Genomic DNA, 16,514 nt, shown 5'->3' with positions numbered 1-16,514 from the left:
AGAAGTATAGATACTATATTGACTTGTCTTTGTACATGTCATCGTATTCTGCAAGAGTCCAAATTTGTGCAGCGACGACGATATCACCCACATGGAACTCATTCTCTGCTTTAGTCCGAGTATCGAAGGTGAGCTTGTCACACAGTCAGAGATGATAGCAAGGCTTTAGTCGGCCCGCTTCTATCCAAGCGCATCCAAATCACCCCCGTCAACAGTTTGGATAACAGTTAGTCACACGTGAAATGAAACCCAACACTCAGCACTATAGTGCAACTGCACTTCTTGGAATTGTGTTCTATCATACACGCAATCTTTTTTTTTGAATGTTGAATAATGAATAAATTACATTACATTACATTACATTACATTACATTACATTATATTATATTATATTATATTATATTATATTATATTATATTATATTATATTATATTATATTATATTATATTACATTATGTTACATTATGTTACATTGTTACATTATATTACATTATATTACATTATATTATATTACATCATATTATACTAGGCGACTCGGTGGAGGACTGGGTAGCACGTCCGCCTCACAGTTAAGTGGGTGCGGGTTCGATTCCACCTCCGGCTCTCCCTGTGTGGAGTTTGCATGTTCTCCCCGGGCCTGTGTGGGTTTTCTCCGGGCACTCCGGTTTCCTCCCACATCCCAAAAACATGCTTGGTAGGCCGATTGAAGACTCCAAATTGTCCCTAGGTGTGAGTGCGAGTGCAAATGGTTGTTTGTCTCTGTGTGCCCTGCGATTGGCTGGCAACCGGTTCAGGGTGTCCCCCGCCTACTGCCCGATGACGGCTGGGATAGGCTCCAGCACTCCCGCGACCCCCGTGGGGACTAAGCGGTTCAGAAAATGGACGGATGGATATGTTATATTATACTCAATGTACTTCACTTTCCTTCCTTATTGAAATAAACTATTAGTCATGAGCATGACTCAGTGTTTGGATTTCTAGAAAGCAAAATTGTCATAACCATTTAATTTTTTAAGGGTTTCAGGGTTTCAACACTTCCCACACTGGAAAGAAAGCTTGGAAGGAGGTGTAAAGATAAAAAGCTGGTTAGTATACTAATCTGCAGACATGAATATGACAGTCGATCATTGATAATGTGATGAGAATTAGTCGATAAAACCGTTTCTAACATAAATGAAGGTTTCAATCTTTGTGAATGCACCTCAAGGCAGTTGGAAATATTTTTCATTTCAGCTTCAACATTGACATGAAAAAGATGGTAGTTTCCAAGCATGTAATCATCTTAAATTAGGCGGATTGTGTGATCTCCAAATAAGCCACTTTCACACTGATGGCTTCAGGCACTTTGATTCGACAAAATATGCAAAAACAAAGTAGTTGTGTAAAAACGCCGCCTCTCATCAGCATACTGCAGTCTCGTAGCAGTTCAAGTCAAAGAGCCTAAAGATATCCCAAGTGCATGAGTTTTTTTTCGTTTTTTGTTAAACAGAAAAAAATCAGCAATAACAATAAACTTACTCCGTGACACAAATCATAACTTCTGCTTCACAAGTAAGACAAAGCATTTGTTGTTAAATTCTAGGGTGGCGGGAAGGCGTCAATCCATGATTTACGACAGACAGAGAACATTTCTCAAATAAAAGTGGGAGAGCTGTATTTTCATTTTTCTCTGTTCAAATCATATTCTTCGCAGGCTACTTTCCGGTTCATAGAAAACAGCTTAAGCTTGACGAGCAGGACTCTGGCATTGGCAATCTGGCCAGGGGGCAAAGGTTCTCCCTGCAAGTTAAAATGGTGAAAAGAGAAAACAAACTCCTCTTTATCTAGATAGGGGGGGGGGCTGGAAAACCAATAGCACCCTCAAGATATTTCTGCCCCTCACCCCTTCGAAGCAAATTATTTACAAATCAACTGCGCTCAATTCGAGTGTTGTGATTGGCTGGCAACCGTTTGCTGCTTAATTCATATCCCAAAGTAAAATCGTGTTGTCAAGAAAAATTTGGACTTGACTTCCTCTTTAATAAAGAAAGAAAGGAAGGCAAGTACTTATCATCCCTCCTTCCTGTTCCTGTCTGCCATCCATGTCATCCGACTCTCTCAACACCTGAGGCGAGAGGTGCACGCAGGAGTCAAGTGCACAGTGCAATTTGAGCCACAAGGTTCAAAACCTTGTCATGACGTGATTTTCTCTCCTTTACTGCATCTTTTCACCTCGTCCTCTCCCCTCGCGGCGCATGCCTCATGTGTTTCCAGAAATTCATCACCACCTGGGGGATGAATGTGATTCCCTCCCAGCTCTCATTTGGAAGCTCACCCTACATAACTCCATTCACTGGTGGCTCCTGCTCATTTTCTTTCCTTCACGTGCTTATCTCCTCTTGGCTGCACACAAACAACATGGAAATAAATGAATTGGATGAAATCAGGATAAGTGTGGTAGCGTGGTTACTGAGACGGGAGAATCAATCATCCTTTTCATCAGCCGTCTCCATCCTACCTTGTCATATATGTCGCCCCCCTCCCCTCTCCTCCGTCTGTTTTTCAATCTTCCCGCTCTTCAATTCATAGAACGTCTTTTGTCATTGTTATCTTTTGTCATTCTTCCTGTTCCAACTTAAACAAAAACCACTCCTGGCCTCTCTCAAGCTTATTTTATGTTCATGGAAAATACAAATGCAACAGAATGTGGATACTTTTCCTCTATTTTGCCTTTTTTTTTATTTCCACGTCTTCCTCAAGTGGTTGTGACTGACAGCAGCTGGCCTGTCAACTAGGTACGAGTTAAGATGGCAAAAAGTGAAAGAGGGACAGACAGGACGGCGTGAGGGGATAGGAGGAGACGTTTCTAATTCAAAGAGACGTGCAGTGTTTCCGTGGCAACTCGGTTCCCATGGAAACGGCCGTGCTAAAGATGCCATTAGTGTGTGGGAAAAAATATATATATACCCTGTTGCACTGTATATGAGTAAAAATATCATCGCGCTGGCATTTGCGCACGGCGGCGGCGGCGGGCCGACACATATGAGCGCAATTACAGTCAATAAAACACCTGAGGTTGACCATGATAGGCCAATTACGATACTGTTGGTTGATCCCTCTTGGGAAAACAAGTGACGATCGTGCTGCTAACCACAGGGGGCAAATTTCTCCACGTCATTGTTGATGACATTCTTCAGCCTGAGACCGCCGATGTCAACATGCCGATGATCAGGCTTACGCTGAATAAAATTAGCACAAACGAACCGCGGTTGACAGAAGTGGACCGTATATAAAGTCCTCGCTGTGTTTATTATGGCAGGGAGGGGTGTGACAGAGCTGCAGGAATGACTCAAAAGTTCCAGTTGTTATTGCAAAGAAATGTTCCTGAACATCACGAGAGCTGCAAAAATAGCAGCCAGACATTGTCATTTTTTTTTGTTACTCATTTTTTTAGCTCTAAACCTTGCGCAATACGGATTTTAAAATGCATTGTAATTCATAGCTCCAACTGTTTCTAGCCTAATTTGACTATGATTATGACTGATGACGGTTATTTGTATTACTTTGATGAAAAACAAGGACAGATTCTGAGTCAGTGCAAAGAATTAATCTCTAAAACTTATTTGCACGTCTGTTAATATTTTTTTTTTTAAAACTTTGTCGATCACTGAAATCTGTATGCGATCATCTCGATTTCCGTCACTCTGAGCATCATGTTGGTATATATCACCTAAAGTAATACCCAAATTTAAATAAATAGCTTTTAGGTTGTTGTGCCCTCTGTCACTGATTGATTCTGCTAGGCCTAGGGCAATAAAAAAAAAAAAAAACATTCCTAAACATTTCTTACTATAAACTTTTTTCCCGTTGAAAAGGCAAAGAATATAAGCCGTGTGAGCTGGCGCCTGTCGAGGAGCAGGGCTTACTTTGATGCCAAGCAGGAGGCTGGGGGGAAAAAAGGGAGATTAGAGAGAAGAGCGGCTGCAGACAAAGATGTGGCGTAAAGATACTGGAGGACTGAATGAGAGTGAACAGGGTGGAATTCGCAGAAACAGAACGGAAAATTAAGGAGAGCAAGTAGCAAAAGGAGTGTTGGCTAAATGTGACTGCGTGTGACAGGGGAGAACAGCTGCAGTGTCACAGCGCATCTCAGAGCCTGTTATCACACTCATACAAACTATATATATACACAAATAGATAATAGATAATATATATATAGATAGATAGATATTCTATATGGAACGAGGTCAGTGCTTCCAGAAAGAAAGAGTGAGTGAAAAGTGCCACTCAATGGGTGTCACTGTCAGCATATATAATGGCCAGCCAGTTCCATATGTCAGTCATGCTCAGCAGCTGTCACAAACACATTTCCCATGCTGTGCGTCATTGTTAATACAAACACATCTTTGGAATGCAGGGATATATGTGAAACAGCAAATTTGACATACTGTAGCTCAGTGGTACTCAAATATTAACCCTAATGGATATGTATATAAAAAGTGTACTAATATTTGTTCAATTTTTTTTAGTGTTTGGGGTGTAAAAGATAAATAATTGAAAAACTTTCACTGCATTAGTGTGACTGATACAACTCAATTATTATTTGTATTTATCTTTGAGTGTGAATGTAAACTAAACAACTGAAATAAATGGTTACCCAAACATGCATACAGATAACTAATAACATTCTGCTAGCGTTCAAACAGCCTTGTTATGGAATTATTAGAAAAGAATTCTCTTGTGTGCGCAAATTGTTGTTTCTCTTTGTTTGTTCTTTTTTAAAATCCCCTTTTATGCACCTTTCTCTCTGCTCAACAAGTTCTACAAGTTGGAGCGATGAATAAAAGCATCCCCCCCACCCCCACCCTTTCCCCCATTACATTTAGAGCTAACATGACCTTTCGGAATTAAATACTCAGAGCCGGCCGGCCGTCTCCCCCATTTACCGGCCCTCTCAGCCTGATGCAAAAGCATGAAAATCATCCCATTGAAATTTTTTTCTTTACACCCGCAAGCATCTTTTATCTCCAAATCTTTTATCTGACACTTTGCTTTCATCTTCCGCATTCCCAAAGAGCACCATAAGATGACTTCATGACGTTTCGGTTAAACTGTCATGCAATACTTTAACTTGCAGTCACGTGGACCCTTGAGACTAGTGATAGACATGAAACTAAATGGAAAAAAGAAACCACGACTAAAGGACTGCTGTGGAAGAAAGAAAAAAAAAAGGTAATCAAAACAAGAACGTTTGATTATTGTTCATCTAGGGGAAAGGCCTGTTGGGAGAAGCTCAATATCAAAATGTAGTTTGGATGTTTTGAAATGAAATCCAAGGAAGGTCACTGTGGCGTTTCCTTTCTTGAAAGCTGGATTGTCTGTCCCAGGTTTTTAAAAGAGATTTCGCTCAGCCGACGAGAAGGAGCTTGACTGACAACCCTCATAAGTCAGCTGGCCACTAAAGGTCCTTCCTCAGACTATAAATGATATTTATCGGTTGCGACAAGGGTCAGTAATCGATACACGCCGGTTTTGTCTCCAACTAATTGGGAATCAAAAGTGATCGAGCGAACAGCTATTATTTTGCTGTCTGAAACGCTTGACATTATTCCCACATGAGGAAATAAGATTAGTGAAATAATTAGGTTTCATATGCTGTAATGTTAAAAGGCCCCATGAAGGGAGAAAAAAAAAAAAACAGCAGTTGTACGTGCTGTAACCGGGTGCAACGGCGTCACGTCGCCTGTGATCTCCAAAATCAGTCAGGCAGACCACGCACAAGCGCTGATGAAGTGGATTCATAATGGGGTAAGAGCAAGGCAAGGGAGGGGCTCACATTTTATTGTGTACTTAAGGAGGTGCAAGTCGCTGCATATGTGGAAGTGTCAAGATTGTGAAACCTGATGGTGAGAGAGAGAGAGAGAGAGAGAGAGAGAGAGAGAGAGAGAGAGAGAGAGAGAGAGAGAGAGAGAGAGAGAGAGAGAGAGAGAGAGAGAGAGAGAGAGAGAGAGAGAGAGAGAGAGAGAGAGAGACAGAACACAGAACACAGAACAACGGCCTTTACAAACGTTTATTAAGCAGAAACACTGAATAATTTGCTTCACGTTATTTTAGAGTGACGCCGAATGAAGTGATCCAGACAATACAAAATGACCAATTAAGGTGATTAATAGAACGCTTGGATGGAGAGTGGCAGAGTTGTTCCTTCCAATTAAAACAGATGCAGGAGTGCTACTACTACGTTAACGCTCACAAGCAACGGCATCAATCGTCTTGTTTTGATGTATGGAGCATCTTTGTCACAATGACAGCGCGCAAATCGACGAGACAGACCCATCTCGGTGACGTGTGAAATGGATGACAAACATCTCGTGCATTACAGATGCCCTCGACTCGCAATGATGATTCATTTTCTTGTCCGAATGCTTCATAGGACGACTCATTTTCTTTTCGTGCAATATGCACATGACTATTACTCTTGTTATTGGACCCTGCTGGTGTTATTCCGTGCCATTGGTGTCTAACTCAAGGCCCAGTTGTGGCCCACCACATCATTTTCTGGTCTTGTCTGCTACGTGTCCAGGAAGACCTCGGTCATCATTCAAAAATCTTTGTGGGCATGGCTGTTCTATGTCATCTTCTACATAATATTGTGACAGAAATTAACAATCTAGTTTGTTGTATGTCAAATGGTTAACACGTGATTTTAGTTCTTACGATTTTATGTGGAATTGATTTATAATAATCACATCAAATTTTACTGTATGCACTATTTGAAATAGAATTCGGAATGAAGAAAAAACAAGCCAAAGTATTTCCTTGTTATTTTTATGCAGATGATTGAAGCAGACGAAGGCTCACCTTTTTTGTTTTCCTATAACAACCATCGATTTAGCGTTTGGCGACAATTAGGATTATACGCGTGTGCCAGAAAGGGGATTTTTAATACCACTTTGTCCCGGCCTTTCATTCAGTTGTACGATGCTGATTCACCCCACGTTCCCTATCGACCACCTGACAGACACTTTTTCACCCCGTGAGAGATTAGTATTTAACATGCAGCAACTGTAAGCCCTCCTGCATAATTAAAAGTAACGGCAGGCCGCATGGAGAAGCGAAACGATGCAACCAAAATGAAATGTGGTGAAAGATTTTTCCCGATGCCCTGCATTCTTATACTATATCTTATGTATACTGAAAACCCTGACTATAATCTCCCCAAACACAGGCACAAGGCTATTATCATTCGGCAGCAGCAATGAGCATACACACAAAACAGAGGCGAGGAACACAGCTTACGTCCCCACAATAGATCTGGAAGACCTCATTAGTCTCCAGAGCCAAAGTCGAGTGCGAGCCCAGGCCGACGCCGTCGTCCTCTTCTGCCAATAGCGACGCAAGGAAGCTAATGGCTAAATGGAAATGTGCAACTTGTTTAGTGCAGATTGGGCCTACCTGCATCTGTCAATGACGCACTTGCTCATTATAAATAGGCTGCTGGAGAGGAAAATCAAGCTTGCCGTGGTATTGTTTGCGTGGCCTTGCCATCTCTACAGAGAATGGGAACTGGCTATTTAAACATTGCAAAAGAACACGTGCCGTCGGGGTCGGCCCGAGGGAAAAAGTTTTATACAAACAAACCGTGTCGGTGACTTGCTGCTGCGACAACTCATTTGATTGGGTAAACCAAAATAATTTGAATGCTTTGTCCATGCTTTTTTGTTTATTGCAAATCCAACAAATTAATTGTTGGCGCCCCCTTGAGTCCACGGCACCCTTTGCATTTGCCTGTGTGCAATCAATGTTTTTAAATAGAAATCAAATTGCTGAGATATTGATGCATGCACCAACTAGCTCTCCATGGAAGCTGGCTGAAAAATGATTGGAGAGTAATATGGAGTCAAATCATGACAGACAGAATATTGGTGGCCTGATGAGGAATGAAAAGTACATGCATTTAATAATGCTGTACAAGAGGAAAAATAGACAAATCCATTTATTTTCTACAGCATTCATCCTCATTAGGATCTGGCGCCTATCTCGGTACGCCCCGGATTGGTCGCCAGCCAATTTTAGTACCTGTAGCCTAAAGTTCAGACTAAAATAATACTACGGTTAAATAAAAAAAAAAAAAACATTTGACACGGCCTCCAGTGTTGACTGTATTGCAGTCTTTAAGGGGCGAATTTACAAGATGGAAAAAAATCTATTCATCACATTGGTTGATATAGTCATTATGACTTGACAGTACGCCGTAATGATCTGGACCTCGTTTTGTACCTCTAATTCAATTTATGAGAAAGCACAGTGCCTTGAGGGGAAAACAACCAATAAGTGACAGGAGGCATCAATTGTGTGTTTTGACAGCCCATTTTCAAAATAAGACTTTTTTTTTTTTTTTTCTCAAACTGATTAAAACGTTTTTTTTAAATTGTGTCTGTGCTATCTGGTAGCAAATAGTCCACGACCCGTGGTTGGGAACCTAGAGGGGATGTTACAAAATGCATCTGTTGTCATAGTTATTGTGCCCAGAATAACTCATCTATTTTCAATTGTATTTCTACCTCTCTTTTATGATACATTCCAGTGTATTCATTCATCTGATCAAAGTCTTGTAGCGTCATTGGCCTCCAGCGACCAAGCTGTTTTCTCTTTTCCTTATTTTCCCTTTTCTCCTCCGGGGACTGCTTTTGTCAGACCAAGAAATAATGTTTCCTTCCTCTTTTACCCGTAACTACTTTTATACAGTAAGTCGAAAAATATATATATAAGAAAGTAGTTACCATGCCAACCGTGTTCACGGCATTGATCCGGTGTTGTGTCGGTGTGCATATGTGTAAGCGAGCGTACAAAGGCTGAAAAAAGGTTTAACAAGGCAAGTCAATGGTAATCACAGGAGGCCGCATAAACACTTGTTCAATATTACAACACTGAAAGAACAGTGGGAATGAAAACACAGCCTCAGTTATTATTTTTTGACACTGCATTTCAAAGTGTTCATTTCTCCTGTGGCCGAGGGTATTTGAACTACAGCATGTGTTCTGTTTTTGTTTGGTGTGTGTGTGTGGTCATTTCAAATGCTGCCAGGATCGTCAATATGGAATTAAGCACGCCGGGGAGGTTAATTAAAATAAAATCGGTCCTACATATCACAACTCGTCATTTTGAAGCAGATTTGACCGATAATGTGTTTTGGTGCCGAGTGAGACCAAACTGATGAGCCGTCCTACCTTGGCAGCCATGACCATGGAAGAGCCTCCCCGGATGCCCAAAATGGGAATGTGAGTCTGGGCCGTGATGAAGTCCAGGATCTGCGCGATGGCCTCCTGGTCCGTGTCGTCGCCAAAAACCACGCCTTGCAAAGAGTTCCGGGACATTTGGGTACAGATCCGATTGATGATGCTCTTTGGATCGGTCTCGTTCATGGTGACCACCTCCACCTTCGGTGGGTAGGGGATGTGCAGGAAGTCCTCTTTCTCAAGTCCTGCCCCCAGGGCCACATCACTAGAGTTCCCTACCAAGATGACGGCGATGCTGAGGGAGCTGATGAGTTTGGGGTTGATTGGGGGAAGAACCTGCGGCCCGGGGGAGTAATGAGGAGGGATGACAACGCCGCGCTGGGTGCTGCCACCCCTCGGGCCACCCTGCCCTCCAGGGGCGCCTCCTGGTCCTGAACCTGGACCTCCCCCTCTGCCCCGAGCCCCGCAGACGGGCTGCAGGAGCGCTAAAAGAATAAGAAAGAGCAGGAGCAGCTGCGGCTGAGCATTTGGGTGACGCAATCTCTGTTTTAGGGTTACAGCAGGAGGACGATGGGGGCAGGAGGCGGAGAGAAGGTGCGCTTCCCGAGGACAGGCGGGAGACGGGGGGAGGCTGACGAGCATTGTGGAGGAGTGTAAATGCTGTCCCTGCAGGAAGGAGACAAAAAAAGGAGAGCTGTTATTAAGACCGTATCCAAACACACAGCGGGTTTCGGAAAAAAAAAACATTTAACTCGTCAAACTAAATAAAAATGATCTGAATCAGAACTGACTGAAACTACATTTTACAATGATAATCACTAAAGAATTGTGATTTGTTTCCTGAAAGTAATGACTGGTGACTACTAGTTCCGTATGCTCTTGCCCAAAGTCAGTTGAGTTACTAATAAGACACAAGGGGGACACAAGGAGGCCTCTCTTTTACCAACTCCGCCCATTTAATGTTTTGATTATCCTCCTCCACACACGTTTCCTCCTCTCAGTTGTTTCCTCCTCCAAGCCTGTCTGAAGTGGAGCGCAGACCTATTATTTCCTATTATTACTATTATTTACAGCTCCTTATTAGCCGCCACACAAAAAGCAGCACAGTGGAGCATAAAAGGAGACAAGCGTGAAGTGGGGGGGGGGGGGGGGGTGTTCGAGAGACTAAACGTAAGTGGAGAGGGAGGTGACAGGCAGAGAGAAACACTATTAGTCATAGCTTGTTGGGAACATAATGCTGAGTTTTTTTCTTGCAGCTGCAAGTGTGTTTGCATGCATGATTATTATGATTACAATATGGACAGGTATTAGACTAGATTGTCTTTATTGGCTATGGGCGAGTTTCGCTTGACATAGCTCATGAGCAGCCTCATTGTTCTCACTTGTTGCCTGCTTTTTTAGCAGCATTTCCCACTGCAGCTGTTTTTCTGAACTTGTTTTTGGACCAACCTGATCTCCGACTCTACCTGTTCTCCCGATCTCTGCCGGCTGCTTGAGCTGCTTTCTAAGTCCCTACCGCCTTGCTTAGCTGACATTGGAAATTGGATTTGGATTTGGGGATTTTGGACTATTTGGGATGACCTTATACCCCCTGATTACTGGCTTTGGACCCAACTTGGAAGTTTGACTCTTATATAGAGAATATAGGAGGTCTGATAACGACAGATTAGTCAGTCTCAATGACGGATGCATAATTGTAATTGTAAACTAGCTAAATTCTCCACGAGGACCCAAGCCAAGCGAGAGAAAGAAAAGGAGGAGGAGGAAGCGAGTGGGAGGAAGGCAGCAGAGAGCAGAGGAGAGAATAAATAGAGACATCCACAAAGAGAGATGGAGGTGGAGGAAGAAACGGCAAGAAGAAACCCTGAAGATGTATCGGGAAAGAGCTGCTGAGGGGCGACACAAAGCACGCGGAAATTTGTGGAAAAGAGGACGTGAAAAGCATGATGACGAAAAAGAAGAACACAGGGTTAAAGGAGGATGCTCGGATTACTTCAACAAAAAAGTGGGAAAAGGATGCGAAATGTACAAAAGCGCAATTGAATCCACAGAGCCAGGTCAAATGAAAGAAGCTATTCCCAAAAAAAAAAAAAAACATCAAGGCTATAAGTATGACAAGTACACAGAGCGACAGTCGCCCATTTGAATTCGTATGTGTAACAGTCGTGCTCTGTTGCCATAGTAACAATTCAAATGTGCTCGCGCAACACGGCGATGGACAGGAAGATTCAACTTGTGAGCCGCGACGCCTCGCATGTCCTCGCCCGATAAGGCGCTATTTTATTTCTTATTTTGCCAAATACAAAGCTGTCCATAAAGAATTGTACACACGCTGTACTACATTGCAGATGGAGATGAGCCAGCGCTCCGCCTTTTAGTGTCCCTCACATTAAAAATGAATCTCCAGACAGCTACAGGCACGATGGAGGCTGACTTAGATGCTGTTGGCCCATTTGGACTAATCAGTACCATCCAACATCTCCACTATTATAAAGGGCTCCCTAATTAATACCTTTTAAATGGCGGGTGTCACAAGTGGATCATTTAACTCGCAGACATCCAACCCTGCGGCGAGTCGAGACCTCTCGCTTGATGAACGCTGACAGCGTTTACGCGGCAATTACAGCCACATAGAGAGCAGCAGCATCCAAAAGTGAGCGCAGCTGCACAATAGCACACTTGGGTGTGCGTGGACGTACAACTCGTAGGAAAATGCGGTCAACTCAAAGCTTCTCATGGGTACACTGATGCATGAGCACAGTATCAACGGTTCATGAAGAAGGTCAAGCACCTTTTGCGTCCTTGTCATTTGACAGCTGAGCCCTCAGTTTGCAAAATATGAAGAAATGCTACGTGCCCCTCATCTAAGGTTTACAAAAAAAAGCACAGATGGAGGAAGCTTATCAAATGGCCCAAACCGCCAACGGAATCTCTTCGTCAACCTGCCGATAAATATTCTGCGTGATCCATCGAGCTATGGACAGTTCATCTGAGTCAAATACTGCACGTTCAACATATTACCGTAATTTTCAGATTATAAATCGCACCGGAGTATAAGTCGCACCAGCCATAAAATGCCCAAAAAAGTGAAAAAAAAACATATATATATATGTATATAAGTCGCTCCTGAGTATAAGTCGCCCCCACCACCCAAACTATGAAAAAAAACGTGACTTATAGTCCGAAAATTACGGTACTCTAGTGTTTGCCAACATTTATTGACCAATAATGTGCACTAGCTCATTCTCACTATAGGTTGCTGGTATACAGTTAGAATAGCCACGACCAAATATTTTTCGAATCGATTATTATATCAATTATCTAATCAATTAATTGAGAAATTGAATAACATTTTGATTTGCATTACAACCCCCCCCCTTTTAGTGTTCATTAACCAATTGTTGCTAATTTTGTATTGTTTACTGACAACTAAACTTTGCTTTCCATATATTTTAATTCAACAAAAGATCATTAGTCTGTTTTCATGAATACTTACTGATAGTGCAGAAAATCCAGAAGAAGATTTTCAGACGGAACGCACCTCCAGATTCTAACGCACGTAGGCGCTCGTAATCGGCCTCGACAATGTCCCTCGAGATTTGAGGTGGTGGGCGCCGCTTTACAGTAGGGCGCGTGAAAGGCATTGCGGATAACGCAAGCTGACGGGCGTATCTATTTACATTAAGTGGGCAGTCAATTGCAGGTAAAGGCGTCATCTCAGTTTACTGACAACAGGCCACATCATTTACATATAATAAATGATTTCAAGGATCATACAAAGCATTTTGAATAGTGTCACATCTCTGAAAAACCTTTAAATGAAAATCCAAACATCTCACAGGAGAGATTAGAAGGAGTCGACAGCATTTGGCATTTTCACATTGTGTCACAGCGTGTCCCCCAATAATTCAGAAATGTTCAGCAATGCTGTTTCACATTCTTAATAGGTCAATCGTCAGCTGTTGATCATGCCTATTATCATTCCACTAACAAGACACGTCGGTTTATTATATCGCCCAGTAGGTCCTCATTATGTTGAAGAGCAGAAACACAGAAATAACAGGAATTAATAAAGGGCATAAAAAATGGATTTGTTGATGCGTTATTTGGTTCAAACATTGTTTTATTATTGTTATTATTCGACTCTCATTCACATTCACACAACAGTTGAGAGAATATTTAGCCACCAAATAAATCCTCAAATCCTTCTATTTAATTACAACTTAATGATTTGTAGGGAAAACCTTTTTGTTTTCCACAATGTGCCGGCTAAAAAAAAAAAAAAACAATCAAAGAAAAGATTTAATCTGTAGTATCCAAACGACAACAACAAAATCCCAGTGCCATGGTTTGTGAATGACACTGGGTGGCAACGACGTCGTGCACGACTCGGCAGCGCTCAGTCAGGTAATGCGATGTCATGCGGCTGTAATGACTCGATCCCTGCATGAGGAATGGAAGTCAAGACATTTTCTATTTGCAGCCTCTGTAATTAATCAATTCAAAAAGTCAAAGTGACGGAACGTATGCCAAAACCTTTTCCAACGTTGGCCACTTATGCAATAGACCACGACAACTAAATCACAGACTGGAAAGACAGGTTGTCACAAGTATTAAAAAAAAACACTTTCTAATTGAGTTGTCAACTGAAGGAATCAAAGGTTTGTGGTAAAAAAAAATTGATGAATGCAGTCAGAGCTTACAATTGTAACGCCTCCAAACACAATTAGCCAACAGGTTTTTTGATTCGCTGAAAATGGACCTCATATATCACCATATATCACACAAAACACAGCCATCTGACTGAGCATTCAGTTCACAACCCTCTTTGATTCGCTTTAACTGCAACTCTTTTGTGACGGTAGTTGCTGCTCTTTTATTACCTCCGGCCGGCCGGCGGCTTTGTTTTGAAATCGGCAAAGAAAGTGTGTTTGCAATATTTTAATATTTTATCACCTGCTCTTACAAATGGACTACTAACACATTAATTGGTACGAGGCTATTAAGTATAACAATGACTGCAGTGATTTAATACACAGCAACTAACACTCAAATGTTGTGAACTAAACTCGTGAAATTTAGGGCAAAAATAATCATCCCCATCACACTATGCTCAACCGATGCTTAACATACAGGTGGTGTTCAAAATGAGCCATCATGGCGTTAGCAACAGTTAGCATCTTGTCTACAAGCCAGAAAAACAAGGGGGAACATTACTTCACTGACAAAGTTCTTATGATTACATGCACTTTTGCCGGGTCAAGAATCCTCTCTTGGCTAATGAGACACACTCCACATCTCCAATGTCGCGCTGAGGCTTCCTCGGCTCTTTAAATAACGCAATCTGCTCTCTTCGGCTCAAGCAAATAGACGAGACGAGGCAGTGCTGATACACACGCTCGCTCACATAGATAGCGCTAGCGGCGTGATAACCAAACACACACACGTTAAGGGATGGGGGAAAGGTTGAGGGCCCATCTATTCCCTGGGGTCTTCATTACCTCATTGAAGTCATTTATTCCACCAAGCTTATAGTATATCTGCTGCTCTGGAATTAAGTTAGCAGTCGATAGACGTTTCGCTCGACGGAAGCGAGGGCCGCTTAACCCTCGGAGGGTCTCGGCCATCATGGTTTCAAAGCTAAACAATATGCTGCCCACTTCTGCTGTATGTTTAATATGTCAAGAGAGTTCTTGCTGGTTTCTAGTCAGCTTTCAGTTATTCTGCATGAGATAGGAAAAATGTTTCCTCGCACAATCAGAAGCAGTAACGCTGTCTTGGGCTGATGTGTGACATCTTTTTGTGTGCCCATTCAAATTTGGTGCCCGGGTCAGAGTGGAGCAGCTGTGTTCTGAATGATGTTTGGCTGAAGAGATGGACAGTTTTTTATTCAAAGAGACGTCATACGTACTGTGGGACACATCTTGTTCTTTGGGACGTGTCGTTGGGGAGAACGCCCAAGAACTAGTGCATAACACTTCAATATATTCAAAATGTGCTGATGCTAATTATTTCAAGGGCTGTCCCTCAGGACAAGATCTTTGCACTAAACTAGCATTGAGCAATTTTTAAATTATTTTGTATGTAATTGTTGATTGGTCATGTTGGATTGGTGTAAAGTTTTGTTCGGGCTTATAATAATAGTTACACAATAACACAAAATAAACCGAGCACCGCGGAAGACTCATCCACGCCACCATCGACTGTTGATGAACCAGATCTCACATTTTTGATGACATGGTATCGACTGAGTGCCCATTAGGATGGAAAGAGGAGCAGAAAAACTACGGCCGGGGTTCTCTATCAAATTGTCATTTTACCGTTAGTGTACTCATTAGTTCGCAGTAATGGGACCTGGTACCATTAAAAACGCTTGCTTGCCTCCATCTCGTCAAAGGATGCTCACTCAAAATCAGCCTTGAGAGTGGTGAGATAAATTCCATGAACCATGTTCTCGCCTCACAAAAGGAAAAGAATATGTGATGCCATAAGATTTTTTTTTTTTGTGCTTATTTTTGATCTGTTTCACTTGACATCACATAGCTCCACCTTCCAGGCTTGCTACTTGCCCCTTTGAAGGGAGCATTGCTCACTTTTAGCCTTCCTCCTGACCAGTGATCCCCTGTGCCCTGCATCTTCCAGACGCCCGGGAACTCACTAACAACCGCCGCTCTTTCCTCTTACAGCTGTGTCACCCCTGCAGGGAAAGAGCCGTGCCAGTCTGCAGCTTTCTGCTTTTCAAAAATCCCTGATCTTCTGCCACTAATTTGGCGACAACCTGCAGTCGCCAGTGTGTGTCTACAAAGGACATATTAACAGGAACAGGTGGTGGCACAGATACAGCTGTTCATTTGCATTAGATTAGCTAAAGAAAATATCGGCACATGGACGCTAACTGTTAGCTTGCGTGCCTGCGGGATTTCCAATTGTTTCCATTCAGTTAGCGGAGACTGATTTGAATACCGTATTTTCCGCACTATAAAGCGCACCGGATTATAAGGCGCACCTTCAATGAATGGCCCATTTTAAAACTTTGTCCATATATAAATCCATATATTTGGACATGCCTGCTGCAGTGACTCAATATTGGTCCATATATAAGGTCCATTTTGAGAAGATTTGAGGTTTTTAGATGCGCCTTATAGTGCGGAAAATACGGTACATAACGAGTCATTCCTGTAGTTTAACACTCCTCACAACTGAGGCTAGCAATAAACAGTTTGAAGCCTCTTTAAAAAAAAAATACTGACATCTGACAAACTTCCACTTGTTGTGAGTGAAGTGAGCTCCAGCAGC

At 42.3% G+C, this 16,514-nt stretch overlaps 1 protein-coding gene across 1 annotated transcript in view; it reads right to left on the bottom strand.

Moving 5' to 3' along the window:
• Nucleotides 1–9,985, bottom strand: part of grin2bb (glutamate receptor, ionotropic, N-methyl D-aspartate 2B, genome duplicate b) — a 38,538-nt gene extending 28,553 nt beyond the window's left edge. Inside the window, exon 1 of the mRNA XM_061274295.1 lies at nt 9,210–9,985. Coding sequence (XP_061130279.1) covers nt 9,210–9,965 — 756 coding nt within the window. The 5' untranslated portion in view covers nt 9,966–9,985. The remainder of the gene's footprint in view (nt 1–9,209) is intronic.
• Between the last annotated feature and the right edge of the window lie 6,529 nt (nt 9,986–16,514).

Source organism: Syngnathus typhle, linkage group LG3 (assembly GCF_033458585.1).
Source record: "Syngnathus typhle isolate RoL2023-S1 ecotype Sweden linkage group LG3, RoL_Styp_1.0, whole genome shotgun sequence".
Taxonomy (NCBI): domain Eukaryota; kingdom Metazoa; phylum Chordata; class Actinopteri; order Syngnathiformes; family Syngnathidae; genus Syngnathus; species Syngnathus typhle.
Note: the sequence above shows the minus strand (reverse complement) of the source record. Positions and strands in the feature narration are given on the sequence as shown.